Source organism: Glandiceps talaboti, chromosome 15, assembly GCF_964340395.1.
Source record: "Glandiceps talaboti chromosome 15, keGlaTala1.1, whole genome shotgun sequence".
Taxonomy (NCBI): domain Eukaryota; kingdom Metazoa; phylum Hemichordata; class Enteropneusta; family Spengelidae; genus Glandiceps; species Glandiceps talaboti.
This window is the reverse complement of record NC_135563.1, coordinates 17935607-17951494: the sequence shown is the minus strand read 5'-3', so window position 1 is coordinate 17951494 and position 15888 is coordinate 17935607. Positions and strand designations below refer to the sequence as shown.

Sequence of the window (15888 nt, the reverse complement as noted above, 5' to 3'; positions counted from 1 at the left end):
TTGCTAACGTTATATATGGTTTGTATTATCCTTGTCAAGCACTGTAATCGACCTACTTCCCAATGCGATGGGTTAGGTTACCCGTTGACAAGCATTTTTTTTTTTTTCTGACCTTACATATGATATTTAATTGCGTATGCTAAAATATATATTATGTAAATTGCATGCAATTTTATGTAAATTAGCATTTTTCTAAAATTTAAATGCATGATTGCACCAAGACAAAGTTCTGCCCCCCTTGGCAATTTGGTCAGGCTACGGCCCTGGAAGACAAAAACAACAAATCTAAGCTGGAAGTGCCATATGCAACATTGTATGTACACTGTATTTATATGTGTGCGTGTGTGTGTGTGTGTGTGCATGTGTCTACACATGAATGTATGTGCACATGAATGTATGTATGTATGTATGTATGTATGTATGTATGTATGTATGTATGTATGTATGTATGTATGTATGTATGTATGTATGTATGTATGTATGTATGTATGTATGTAAATATGTATGTGTATGCGTACATATGTACCTATGTACGTATGATGTATGTAAACTGCATTTATGTGTGTATGTATGTATGTGTGTGTATGTATGTATGTATGTATGCGCGAATGTGTGTGTATGCGTATGTGTTTGTATGTGTGTGTGTCTAAGTTAGCATAAGTAAAAACATTACAAATAATAACAAGACAAGACAAGCTTTTAAAGTATTGTCATTTTTCATGTAATATTAGATTAAACTGCAAGGTTTTCTGTTACTATGTGGTAAACTGTAAAGATTCAAATCAAACACTGCAGCTACCGCATGGTCAATGTTTGAGTGGTTCTTTTCAAACACACTGTAATGTTCTTCAATTCTCGTAGAGCACTCAGCATTTGCTGTTGACGCCTACATCAGGGGAAACATGTCAACAACATGAAACTCTGCTCAGGTTTGGATAAAATAAAATGGACGACTTTCATTTTTTTTAAAAACGGCAATTCTATGACTTCACAAATTCAATCATGATTTCACTAGTCTCACTTTCTTCTTGAATACAACAAATTTTTTACTGCCATGTATATTGTGATCAAAAGCTACTGTCATATCTTCTTCATTTTCCAGTCTAGGAATCCCTCCATGTGACCTAAAGTCCCTGAAAACCTGCCGAGTATAAAGAAAACAAATCAATAAATGAATATGTATGTATGTATGTATGTATGTATGTATGTATGTATGTATGTATGTATGTACATGTATGTATGTATGTATGTATGTATGTACATGTATGTATGTATGTACATGTATGTATGTAGGTACGTACGTAGGTACGTGTGTGTGTGTGTGTATGTATGTATGTATATTAATTAACAGCTTTTTTACCAGATAAATGTATTTCACAGTTTATACAACTTCTGTTTTGTTATCCTACTTATGTACCATACACTTCATAAATGATACATTCAGACATGCACCATTCATATTTAGCTTCATAGCTTAATGAAAGTACATTTAGGTTTTTCATAAAACATGTACAAATATATCACCATTAGAATAACATTAGATTGCAAATATGCTTGTCACCTACAACCAGTGTGTTATCATATGGTGTTTTGAGTTCAATCAGAGTTACAATACTCGGTGAACTTCATCATCTTTGGCCTGTCTATGGTACTAATCCATTTGTACGACAGCTCTTATAATTTTGGGCTCACCTTGTTATAGAATCCTATATGAAGTGAATATTTAGATTTGAAAATTTGCCTTCAATTTGGTGATTGGTTGCATGGGGATGGGGTTACATGTCATTCTGTTTAAATATACAGGGGTGTGTTCGATTATGCAACCCAGGTTGCCTCGAGGCACCTAAAGTTGCCCAAAATTGCGTTCGATTACTACATGACATCACACTCGCGTCGGGGTGCCCAAAGTCGACTCTCCTCATGGAGCAGGGGCATCTTGGGGATTGACCTGACCTGACTTGACCCAAGATGGGGACGACATGTGATTGGTTATTGTTATCAATTCCGAAAGAATTATACCGTACTTTGAGGATATCTTTCCACATTTAGTGGGGAAATAATTTTTCACTTCAAACTGTCTAAAATATTTTTGAAAGACGGACCAAATTGTTTATCGTGAATCACAGATTTAATTATAGGCTCCCAGGAATACCCCAAATGCAATAAAATATGTTCAATTTTCACATGACCCGAGGTGCCGGCAAAGTGACGACAGTTACCCTGGTCTGAGGCTCTCCGGGGATGTCATTATGTAAACGTACACATGAAACTACAATGAATGCAGGAGTTGACAATGATGAACAATGGTGGCGTTTGAGCCTTGATTATCTACCATGACAGGCATAGTTTAAATCTACTGTATGTCATCATTAAGACTTGGAAAAAACAGCAGAGCATTGACAATACCTTCTTCCTCAGTTTCTTGATTGACAGTTCTTTTTCTGGGGCCGACTTCAATGCTAACTTTATGGATGCTTTCCAGTTGAAAATGTCTGTTATGAGAAATCACATAAATCAGTGTTTCTGTTCATGATAAAAATAAAAGACTATAAAAATACTGCCAATGGCGTTGTAGCACAACTGTACAGTTTTTAAAAATGTTTATCCATATCCTAGTCCATGCTAACAATAGGTGTTCATTTGCTGAATGACTATCCAGTTGCTATCTTTGCCATATACGCGATCATTTGACTGTTCCTATGGGCGTGGTCATGTTGCTACATATATTCGCATACATTTTTGAATGTTTTTTTTCACTTGTGTATGAATTCCTGATATTATCTTTTCAATATACGTGATCATTTGGCTGTTGCTATGGGCGTGGTCTTGTTGCTAGGCAAAATTACGTACATTTTTTGAATGTTTGTTCAACTGTCTATTAATCCCTGTTGTTATCTTTGTGAAATACACGACCATTTGGCAGTTGCCATGGGCATGGTCATGGTTGCTAGGGATATTTGCATACTTTTTTGAATGTTTACTCACTTGCCTACCAGATGATGTTGTTATTTTGAGCAAAATATACTGCCTTTGAGTTGTTGTTTCAGTCTCACTGACCAAGTACTTTTTTAGAAATTTTTGACCAAAATTCACATTTTTAAACCTAATTTGCATATTACTGATGAGATCATTATATGCTTAATATTTCTTCATCTATACACCCACAGATGCATCTCTGTTAAATTTCAGCCCAATCTGCTGAGTAGTTTTGGAATTATAGGTTTTTGACCAAAAAGACACATTTTTAGCCCTAATTTGCATATTACCAGGGGAATCATCATGTCATGAACAAATCTTAATTTACCCACATCTAAGAATGTCCCAATCAAATTTCATGCCAATCTGCCCAGTATAAGAGTTTTGACCAAAAATCACACTTTTTGACCCAAAACCCACATCTCTCATGCAATCATTTTCATTCAACAATTTCCCAACTACACACCAGAAGTAACATGACCACCAAATATCAAAGCAATCGGTCCAGCAGTTTTTGACTTTAAGTTGTTTACACAAACACACACACACACACACACATCCACACAGACAGACAGACAGACACTTTGCCATGCCTATAGCACTACTGAACCTTCAGTTCAGTTGTGCTAAAAACTGCATTTGTAGATAGCAGTATCCATATTTTCCTTTCACTTTTAATACTACCCATCCCTGTTGGCATCTTGGCAATAAGCACTGTCATTTCATCATTGCTATTGACATTGTCTTAGTTGCTAGGCATAATCAATCAATGTTTACACTTTACTACCAAATACTATCATTGCAAAACACACTGGCTTTTGACTGTTGCTATGGGAATGAAGTTGAGAGACATGTTTGTTTTCATTTCTGAATGTTATTTACTTGACTCCCAATGCTGTTATATTTGCACTGAACATCATCATGTTATGAGTATGATTGGTTGCTAGGAATAATTGTACCCATTTTTATGAATCTTTATTCACTTATTCACTTGTTATCTTTGCAACATTCGGATGTTGCTATGAATGTGGTCATAGTTTAACTAAGAACAGTTGTGTCAATACAGCTTGAACTACATCTTCAGCTAGAAACCTCTAGAAACATCCCACCAAATTTCCACCACATCTTAGAAGCAGATATTGAGAGTTGAGTTTTTGACAAAAATCATACTTTTTTTTAGACATAATTGGCATACTATTAATGGGGATGAGGTGGGGTGGGTCACCTCGCTTTGAACAACTCTTCATATAGACACCCCTAGAAACATCCACACCACATTTCAGAACTATTTGCTCAGTAGATTTTGATATAAAATACCCAATTCACAAATGCAAAGTGAAAGATGTCCAACCCCCTCCCCTCCCCCCCCCCCACACACAAAACAATATCAAACCAATGTGACAACAACTGTCAGGGAAGTTTGAAAAAAATACTCAAAAGACTTGAGTTCCGCTAATTGGTCACTAACAGTGGCCATGTAGGTAAACAATTGTTGTTTGTGCAATATGGCAAAGGTGCAGGAAGTCTTGTTATCATAAATATAGTACTTAAAATCAATAATTGGGCCGAACCAAGGAAGTATCAGAATACACAAGGGAGCATCTGGCTAAAGGCACAATAGTTCAATGGATACATAAGGGATTTAAATCTAAATACAATGTAAAATCTGTAAGGAAATATTTTCTGCTCTAGTTCATAATTCCAAGATATAAACGGAATACTTTTCAAAATGGGAGAAAGTGAGTATGGTGATCATACATGTTCCTACCACATTGTAGGAATATGATATTCTGCACTATTATATGTACCACTCTTTATGAAATTTAAAACTTGCATATTGCCAAACAAGTCTACATTGAAGACTCCCTAACTAGTGTATGTAAGTACATTTTTTTTCCAAACAAATATGGCAGTCATTCAGTCAAAATTTATGTGAGCTTCTTAAGATAATTCATGTGTCCATCTAATGATGCCATTGGATATATCATATCTGATAACATGGGAGTAGACACTTGAACCATATCTCTGTATTATAGTTCCTAATAGCTATTGTGCAAATAGTTGATTTTTCCAACAAACATGGCCACCATACATCCAAATGTGAAAATGTGGCAAAACTAAAGACCTTGCACATGCTCAATATGGTAATCCACCTTTTTACCGAGTTTGAATCAATTTGTCAACTTCATATATATGAAATACGGGTGCAAATGGACGTTTGGACTGACAGGCGGGATAGCTGGAACCCAATGTAGTATCCTCCTTCAGGTCTCCATAACAACCACCTCTATGGTGGCCCAGGGCTGCCATACATTATATGCGAATTGTTTTGATAGAAAATTAATAAAATTAAGAAAAAAGATTAAAATATTTTTAAAAAAATATAAAGATAGAATTAAAATAAAAGTAGAATGAAATAAAAATGAAAGTGAAATGAAAACAAAATCAAAATTAAAAGGAAAGTAAAAGTAAAGTGAAAGCAAAAGTAAAATAGAAAGAAAAGTAAAAATAAAAGTAAAATAAAGTAAAATTAAAACAAAAATAAAATAGAAATAAAAGTAAAAGTGAAATAAAAGTGAAATGAAAACAAAAGTAAAATAGAAATAAAATTAAAATCAAAATTAAAAAAAAAAAAAAAAAAAAAAAATTAGAAAAATTAGTGGCAGTTCTGGTCCGCGATGGCCCACAGCTGCCATAGACCAGCATTCCTTGCGATCTCAACGGCACTACTGAAAGTGCTGTATACATATAGCGCCCCCAAGGGCGAGAGTCTGTGATTATAAGCCTGAATATGAGTATGAGACTGACCTTACGTCGCTCATCATGCATCACAGGCATTTTACTATACATGGCGCTGTGTCAGTCAAGCTTATGGAAGGAGGATGAGTTTCTCAAAGGAGATTTGATGAAATATGTGAGACTGGGGCTCCAGCGAATGGAGATTCTTGATTTTGTGAGCAGGGACTACCCTCAGTATGCCTAGAGTGTGCGAACTTTGGATAGACGTATGTGATGGTAGAAAGAGGGGAAGGGGACTCCGAACACCATCAATGTTAAATACGTGTATGACTGTGACATTGCGTTTACCATGTAACCAACTATGGGTTGTTAGATCAAGTTTGTTAATAAGTGGAAATATTTTTCCACGCTGGTTCAGACTTGATCATTTTTTTGGTATTAATAAATTGGTTTGAAGGTCAGTTAGCCACATGACCAGTTTGTTAAGGTAATTGACCCTAGTATTAGCGTAAATTAGCAGGGAAGACATTGGCAATACGTCCCCGGGGTGATACCTAGTTGACCCTTCTTTTAAGACATTTCGGACCGGCTGTTGGGGTCCTTCATCAGTCGTAGTTCTGTCTAACGAGACAGTGTTCAGTTCTCGCTTTTATTTGGCTTAAAATTCAATTTTAAAATGTCAATTCAAAGTTAGCCAGATTCAGCCTCATATTCAGTCTGATAATCACACTCTCGCCTTTGAGGGCGCTACATGTATACAGCACTTTCAGTGGCGCCGTTGAGATCGCAAGGAATGCTGGTCTATGGCAGCTCTGGGCCATTGCGGACCAGAGCTGCCACTAATTTTTTTTTTTTTTTTTTTTTTTTTTTTTTTTTTTTTTTTTAAATTTTATTTTACTTTTGTTTTCATTCTACTTTTAATTTTATTTCTATTTTACTTTTGTTTTCATTTTACTTTTATTTCTATTGCACTGTTGTTTTAATTTTACTTTACTTTTATTTTTACTTTTATTTCTATTTTACTTTTGCTTTCACTTTACTTTTATTTTCCTTTTAATTTTAATGTTGTTTTCATTTCACTTTCATTTTTATTTCATTCTACTTTTGTTTTAATTCTATCTTTATTTTTTTATTTTTAAAAAAAAAATATTTTAATCTTTTTTCTTCATTTTATTAATGTTTTTATCTAAACAGTTCGCATATAATATATGGCAGCCCTGGGCCACCATACACCTCTATTACATCACGTCAACTTTGATATGCTTCTAAGACTTGTGTCTGCATTACGTAAAGAGACCAACTTAAAGACTGTGCAACATCAAAGGCCAGTAAATCCACATTTTTATGACTGTATACTTGTGGGTCTTTGATACCTTACAAACGAGTTAAAACTCAGCCTTACTTTTAAGTTCCCCACTGGTTGTGTCCCTTTCATCTGCCACAATGTCCTCTTGGATATCTTCTGAACTTTTGTGTTGTCGTTTTACTTTATGGTTTCCTATAAACAGATATGATATGTCAAAGTAGCACAAGTGACAGTATTAACAATTATTTCCCATTATTTTTTTGTTGTTCAGCCTCGGAAAATACAAGTGGCTTAAGGGGCCCTTGTCACTATGAGTTCAAGGCAAGCAGTGACAACCCTTTGGTCGTGAGTATTTTCCAGCTGAATGAAAAAAAATATTTGGGGAATAATATAATTATACCAGCACCAGTAAATCAGGGAAAGTAATAGTAATTTTGAACGTTTTGACTCATATTTCGAACACAGCAGAACCAGTGATGTAGACACATGTTATCATAGATGCGTGTTGTCATGATATAGGGTGACCAGAGTATATATTCCATATTTTTTGTTGAACCTGGCTTGTGCATGATATAATAAATATGTGTCACATCATCATCATCGTCATATATGACCAGTCAAATTGATTCATGGCAGTGTGCTCTCTGTAAGCCAATTTGACATGTCACTAATGCAAAGCAATATCTAGTGATGTACAAACATTTGGTCTCCCTATATCCCTTCCAGGTGATATACACAGTAAATGTCTGTTTGATTAAAAAAGCGAATGTGCTTTGGTGTTCATCCCTCGAGCATCATCTGAGAATGTGCGAGTCGCATTTTTTCTGGACGCGAAATTTTTCCCTGATGACTATTAGCAGTATGAATCAAAATAGGGGTGCCCCAATTAATCTCAAGTTAAAGCAACAGGATGTTCAAGACAGATATGAAATGAAAAGTGTTAAATATGTTTTGTACAAAATATCATTAGCTTGGTTCCCCAACAGATCAAGACTAATGGATGCTACATGTATTGACCTTTGACCATGCAATGTTTTCTGCTGCACTTTCACTCATACATAAAAGTACCCCTACAGAGAACTTTGCAACACATATCCAAGTAGCATATAAGTACACGAAACTGGTAATTCTATCATACAAACCATACCTTCCTCTTCTTCTCGTTTCCTTTTCCTTGACTTCATACTTTCATCATCTCTTTCAGCGTCTACAACTTTATCTTCTTTATTCTTCTTTGACTTTTTCTTTTTCTTTTTATGACTGTTGCATGTTGAAAGACCATTTGATGTGGGGTCTGATGGAGAATTAGTTGTGTTGTTATCATCACCTGGTGTTTTGTGTGTTCTTTCTTTGCCCTTCTTATTTACAAATCCATTTTCAGAAACATTTTTATCAATGATAGTTTCCTTCTTTTTCTTCTTTTTTTCCAGATGTATTGTTTCTCCATCCTTGTGTGCTTCACTAGCATCATCTTTATCTGCACCCTTCTTGTGTTTCTTCTTCTTGTCTGTTGCCTCTTTCTTATTCGCTTCGGGTTGAATTGCAGTCTCATTGACACCTTGTTCTGAAGATTCTTGATTTGTTTCCTCTTTAGATTTGTCACTTGACCTATCACTTTGTGACGTCACTGACTGCTCCTGGTTCTGTTGTCAAGAACACATAAGAAACAAACAAAGAAAGACGTTCAAGCAGATATCTCATAGTTATTGTTACATGTCATTTAAATCTATACATTCAAACAGGTTTGTTGTAACCAAACATATTAATCAGCTTGTATTTAAAATCAAATGAATTACAAAAGTTATAATGCACAAGAAGATAATTTTTTAGATTTCAATCTATCTTTGTCAATGATCCTCATCAGACAGACAAATTCCAGGTTCTCATCCGAATGATGACAAATTCCAGGTTCTCATCCGAATGATGACAAATTCCAGGTTCTCATCCGAATGATGACAAATTCCAGGTTCTCATCCGAATGATGACAAATTCCAGGTTCTCATCCGAATGATGACAAATTCCAGGGCCTCTCAGAATAACAAATTACAAGTGGTCGTCAGAATAACGTATTCCAAGTCCTCATCAGAATGATAAATTACATGTTCTCATCAAAATGAGACTGTGTATTTTGCAGGAAATGTAAAAGAACCTAATTTCATACAAAATATGCATTTAGTGATTCAAAGAGATCTGTAGTCTAGACACTATCCATTTACTTTGAATTTCTTCTCTTTTAATCAAATGGATGTATGTAGAACGACCATCTCTGTGCTGAATTTTGGATTACCACGACAGCTATATATAATATAATTGGAGGTTATCATATCCACTAGTCACTTATATTCGAACTTGAAGGTGATAGTAGTAATAGTTTATTATAGTGATATGCAGATTTACAATAATTTACAATAAATATATGTATATAGATATACATCTGCCCAGCCCCTTTGGACTTATAAGTCCGAAGGTATTTTTTCAAAACAAATTAAAAAACAAATAGAACATCTATAAACTTACATACAATGTCATAGGAGAAAAGTACAAAGAACATTATTTGCATATCAGGCTCACGTTTTCTTGAATAAATTACACAATTTAAAGCACCTATCAGTGTGTGATGGAATTTAGTTCTGACATGTGCTGTGCACTTTTGTCAGCATGATTTTCACTTGAGTAGATCCTTTAGACCAGCCGTTGATACTAATCGCTAGATTCAAAAGACAATGGCTAGATTCTAGTCTACAATGAATATGAAATACTTTAAATTTTATGACAAGACTGCTGTTATACTTTTACCTGTTTGTTCTTTGTTGCTGAAAAGATCTCCCATAGCTGCTCACATGTTTTGTCATCCATAACTCTTAAACTGTTTCTCAGGAAGTTCTGATAAACGAAAAAAAAAAAATTTACTTACAAAAAAATCCAATGGACCACAAAATCCAATGGAACTCATTATTGCCCTATAGGATCCTGTAGGTCCCATCATGTCTGGCATCCCTGTTCCCTTGTTTACGGAAAGCAATGACTGAACAAAATATGTCCTGTTTGACAACCCTATCACCTGCTTTATTGAGAGAACTGACTAAACAAGATATGGCCTGTTTGACAACGCAGTCACCTGGTTTAGGGAGAGAACTGACTAAACACGATATGACCTGTTTGACAACGCAGTCACCTGGTTTAGGGAGAGAACTGACTAAACACGATATGACCAGTTTGACAACGCAGTCACCAGGTTTAGGGAGAGTACTGACTAAACATGATATGACCTCAGTCGTGTAGGACAACAAATAATGAATTCCTAGAAGACATCATGATGATCATCAGAGAGATACATTTGTTATTATATCATCATTATTTTGATTGTCTACCAGACATTAGTAACATTATTGAGTTGTTATGTCATATAATATAAATGATGTAAATATCATATAATGACAGTTGATATGGAAACATTTGGGAATATATAATTGTAACATTGATTGTCTACCAGACATTTCGAACACTGTAGAGCCATTGTGGCTATATCTAGACCCTTTTACTTTGAGTATGTCCCATGTGGCCTTAATCATTTTCCTACTGTCACTGGATGTTATGTCTGGACAGACTAGTGTGTGGGAGCCCTTTTGTAATTGTATATAAAGACAAGATTTCCGCCATAAAACTTGCTGTTTCAAAACAGGACTGCACTTTCCAATTAAGAGTTGTTAAGGTAGTCCAGAATCAGCTCTGACCCAGTAAATAGTCAGTCTCACATTTTGTATGTAATCATTGAAGTATAATTATGTAAAAGTGAAATTGGGATAGTTTCTGAATTCACAGATATGCTACTTGCTATTGGTCCAAGTTGATATATAACAGAACTCCAACAAGGCCATTGGGCTGAGAGCAAATCTAATATTCATGGGTTCAAGAACAAAGTGTTCAATCTCATATATGTAATGTGAAAGTCTTCAACTGTCTAATTTTTGAAAAAGGTAGTAAAAAGAGAGTAGTGACCATACCACAGATCAGGATTGGGCCTTGATACAATGTACTAAAACCATTTACCTTAACAACCATCCCCATAGCAACCATCCCCCTCCCCATTTGAATTTGATCTTAATTATTCTCCTGTTGGTCATACAAGATTTGCTAGGTTAATCTGAAGAGAGAAATGACTTCTACATGCAATCTAAGCTTGGATTTTGTTTCTACAGGAAGTCATTACAAAATCATTGTGAGGGATGTAAATTGTTACCTGACACAGACTGTACACCCACTTCATTTCTGTGGTTTTCTTGGCATTGGAAAATAATTACTTTTTCTGATAACATGTTTTGGCTAAAGCAGCCATAGAAGAAGCCTTGTTATTGAGTACAAATTATACAGAGAAACACATTTTATATTGGCGTTTGAGAAAACAACAGTTACCTGAAATTTCACTTTTTTTCTTGGTACATTAGAGTAATCTGATATTTGTTGCAGCAAGTTCTTCAGACGAGGTGTTAAATTTGCCGATTCTGATGCCTGTCTGACTTGTTGCATCCAGTTCTCTTGTTTAACATCTCCTTTCTTGGCTTTCCCGGCAATTGGTCGGTTCTCAATACTGCCATACTTTTCATCCTCTGTGATGCACTTTACATGTGCCTTGTAACCGTCTCCACTGAAACCAAATACAAAACTGACCTCAAAAACCTTGCTAACATACACCGGGTCAACATGTCATTTTTCTTAGATTATTATATGTATGCCTTTGATTTCTTGCACCATTACAGAAAGAGTAGATTTTATGACATGTACTCTCATGTACATTTTGTGTAATTTGATATTAAAAAAAAACAGCATCAGGTATTTGCAAGCTGAACTTGTTCCAAACTTGGAAAGTAAACAACTAAATTGGATTAATAACACTTGGCTCAACCTATTGAAATTGCAGTGACATGTGGCTTGATAAGAACAGTTTTATGTTTCTTAACATACATGTACATGAAATGCCAGGGGAACTTGAAATTCACCTGTGAATGTGAGATTTTGTGTAATGAAATTGTTCTTATCAAATGTTGGAATATGTAATACTTGTCCCTATACTTCCAACATGCTGTGCCAAGTGGTATTAATCCAATTCATTTGTTTACTTTCCCTGTTTTTAAGACATTCCATTTGTGAAGGCCTGTCTGTTGCTGGTTGTACCATGATTCCATGAAACAAAGTGACATTCATAATTCATAACCTTTACATGTCAGGTTTGAATTTTCTGCATGGTTTGAACAAGGCTTTACTGAACACACAAGTACATGGTTACATGTGATGAAATACTCAATGAAGATAGATTCAATAATCTTATTCATAAATGCAAAAGCCTATATTGGGGCTAGAATGTATTTGTGACTATTTTTTGACTCAATCCCCATTTCTTCTTTTCTATTTTTTTGTTACAATTTCCTTTGTTTCAACATGGTTTGTAAACATTTCTATCTTGTGTACATAAACCACTTATTATACGTCACCTGTCACCAATCTCGCATTCTGATTGGTCGAGAGCCCTGCAGATACACAGGCGTATTTTTCACCAACAGCCGTATTTTTGCTTGTTGTATCACGTGATCACTACACGTCCCCTTGTAAACAAATCTAGCAGACAACTAGAGATCGAGCTATAACCAGCATTTCCAATGCCAAATTTCTGGTCAATCGAACAAAATATCACCGTTGTATACATTGTAACAAGTCTTTGAACTGTACTTTTCATGTCACATGGAAATAGTCAAAAATTCCACACACAACCGTGAAAGTCCAGTGACGGCGAACGCACGGTCGTCACGCGATCGTAAACATGAATTCCTCAATTTATGAAGGATATGAAAATCACCACCACAGAGGGTGTAATTTTTGCTTAACTAGAACAACAAAGCATTTATGTACATTTAATGGAATACAGTACGCAAAACAAAGACGCACTCATTTTTCAGCTCATGGTTATAAGTTTGAATATATCGCTGAGTGATATGCAAATAGTAAACATTACGTCATACTACTGAGCAAACGCGCACTCTGATTGGATGATAAAGTTAAGGCTGACATGTAAACAACCGCATTGCAGTTATCAGAGAGGTGCATGATACTACGCTCAACAGTATAACGCGGAAGTGATTTTATTTTAAAATGAAACAGCATTTTTAGACATTCAAAAAGGAATTCATAGTCGCAGGTGACGTATAAGTATGTTATTTGCCAAATTCTGTTCCAAATCTTGCTGCTCGAGGTAATTTTTCCGGTATAACGGCTCGCCTTCGGCTCTCCGTTATTACCGGAAAAAATACCTCTCGCAGCAAGATATGGAACGGTATTTAGCAAATAACATATACTTATTACTTTCATCTAGTTTAATATCAGTTAGAGGAAAGAGAAATTAGACCGTGCCCACAATAGCTGATCTTTTAGTCTACATCACTTGCAGCGATGACGTAATATAATTGAACATTTCAAGGTGAGCCCTTTATTCTGTACGTACACTAATTGGACACCACTCTGGATTTTTCTCACCCTAACAACCATCAGTATAGTCATGGATATATGGTACAATTTCTATACCGCCTACCTGCCTTTCAAATTATCAGACAATTTGTGAGTCCTCAAAGAGAAAAAATGAGACACTGGGGAAATTCTATTCTAGGGTCGATAATGGTGAGATATTGGTCGGCAAGCATGACTTTTTTGCAATTATCACGAGGAAGTACAGTTGGTAGGAGTGGTCTTGTAAATTATGTAATACTTTCAAGGCCTTTTTGGGATCATGCAGTTGCACAGGTGGGGTAAGGGGGGGGGGGAATCTCTGTTATTTTCTTCTCCAGTATATCTAGCCTTGAGATCTACTTGAAGCATACATGACAAGGAAAATGGTAGTACCATGGCTAGTTTATTTTTTACTTTTATTGCCATAAATACAAGTACAAATATTTCTGATAGTACACCTACTAGAATTCTACACCACAGTCAAGACAGGACAATACTTCACATCGGGGACACTGTGTTTGATAATGTTTTTCAACTTGGTTCTTCTTCACCGTTTGCCCACAAGCATTGCAATTAAAAAACACCATCACGCTGTGAAACAAACCAAATGGTAATTTACAAAATATCATACACAAAATTCTAATATGCATGCATTTCAATGGAACTGTTCAGAAATCCTATTTACTGGGGAAAAGAGTATAAACGTATGTACCACAGTTTCCGGGGGGGGGGGGGATCTCCCATAGATAGAAAGAGTATATACGTATGTACCACAGTTTTGACCCCCTCCCCCTTTTTTCGACTCATGTAGACTTTTGAGTCTTGATTTTTAAAGCATTATGTAGAGATTTGATCCATCCTCTTTGAATGCATGTATGACTTTTGACCCCATATTTTGAACAAGGTTGTTTCCACGGGTTGTTTTCTGTCATCTTTATCAGACATAGGCCCCCCCCCCTCTCCCTGGGCAGCCAATGAACTAGCGATGACTGAAGCATGCACGTCATGTGAAAGTGTATCAAAAGTGTTCAAAACTCATGACCACCCAGACGATTGGAGCAGTGTCGTGAACGTTGTGGTCGGCTAAATGTAGACTTTTGACTCTAGACGTTTGACATCTACTTTTTGGATTTTTGTAGCATTTGTGGTTGTAATATCTGTCCACCTTGGTATATATGTACCCATTACCCATCTGAGTACCGGGGGGAGGGGGGGTTTACAGCACAACGCTCACCATGGTATATTTAGATTGGGTCCTACTCACCTAGATGAAAGCGTGTGTGTGGGGGGGGGGGGGACTAGTAAAGATTAAATCTCTATCCATTTTAGTCTTGACTAAGAAAATTAAGAAACACTTTTGTGGAGACAACACATGAATAACAGACTCCCAAGGAAGTTTAAGGAAGAATAAAGGGCCTTTGCATGCATATGATATGTGAATCACAGAGTGCACAGAGCGCAAAGGGCATCTACCATCTCTGTGATGTCAACACGCCGAAGAGGGCGATAGCCAAGGGCCTGTGATATGCGAGTGAATTATCGCTACCAAATTTTCTCACATATGTACATATGTAGTACGTATACAATTAATCTGTTGTAGAAAAGACTCCGGGATTGTCTTTGAGGGCACCCGGATACTACACAGACTTAAAATAGAATAGAATCTTCATTGCATCCGTCAATAAAACTACATTACGTGGGACGTGAGCAGGCGCACATGTACGTACATTATTACTAGTATGAGCAACACGGACGGAACACCACGTCGATCGCGTCCCGTTGGCAATAATTACTACTGAATGGAATGTCACATCAATTACCACTACTGACACATCTGTAATGTCATAATTAAACGACGAAACCGTCGATGGATATTGTCATGCCTTACCTTGTTTACCTTTACATGTGTCACACGTTTATTTCAGCTGTAGATTATCTCGTGAACATCTCGCTGTGCACGTTACTCTCGGGAATGGCATTTTCAAATTGGCCGATAGAGGGCAGGAGTACCAGTAGCAGATCAGATCCCTTGCTCATCCTCACCCTCATCCTGATCATCATCATCACCATCACCACCACCACCACCACCACCACCACCACCACCACCACCATCATCATCATCATCATCACCACCACCACCACCACCACCACCACCACCACCACCACCACCACCATCATCATCATCATCATCATCATCATCATCATCATCATCATCATCATCATCATCATCATCATCATCATCATCATCATCATCAAGTGTCACAAATATGTATGGAGTCAGGGTGGGGTTATTTTGGAAATATGGTCTTTACTGGGGTCACTTTAAATACTTTAATACCGACACCCCCCCCCCCCCGACCACCGTCAGTTAA

General features: G+C 36.3%; 1 protein-coding gene across 2 annotated transcripts; it reads right to left on the bottom strand.

The window, feature by feature from the left end:
- Positions 1-714: 714 nt before the first annotated feature.
- On the bottom strand, positions 715-15459 carry LOC144446750 (uncharacterized). 2 transcript variants are annotated; one of them, XM_078136576.1, is made up of 8 exons: positions 15405-15459; positions 13979-14107; positions 11435-11666; positions 9818-9904; positions 8169-8664; positions 7118-7213; positions 2407-2492; positions 715-1141 (listed from the first exon to the last, which is right to left on the bottom strand). In XM_078136576.1, the coding sequence occupies exons 2-8, from the start codon at positions 14101-14103 to the stop codon at positions 1001-1003; spliced, it is 1263 nt and encodes a 420-aa protein (XP_077992702.1). In that variant the 5' UTR covers positions 14104-14107; positions 15405-15459; the 3' UTR covers positions 715-1000. The 2 variants fall into 2 exon arrangements, with proteins under 2 accessions (XP_077992702.1, XP_077992703.1); XM_078136577.1 differs by lacking the exon at positions 13979-14107 and having other exon boundaries at positions 15405-15455.
- Between the last annotated feature and the right edge of the window lie 429 nt (positions 15460-15888).

Excerpts from the sequence above, each read along its gene's own strand:
- LOC144446750 (XM_078136576.1), bottom strand. The coding sequence starts at position 14,103 with ATGGTGTTTTTTAATTGCAATGCTTGTGGGCAAACGGTGAAGAAGAAC. Across the intron at positions 9,905-11,434 it reads GAAAAAAAGTGAAATTTCAG|AACTTCCTGAGAAACAGTTT; the intron begins GTAACTGTTGTT and ends TTCGTTTATCAG. Across the intron at positions 1,142-2,406 it reads TCAAGAAACTGAGGAAGAAG|GTTTTCAGGGACTTTAGGTC; the intron begins GTATTGTCAATG and ends TATACTCGGCAG.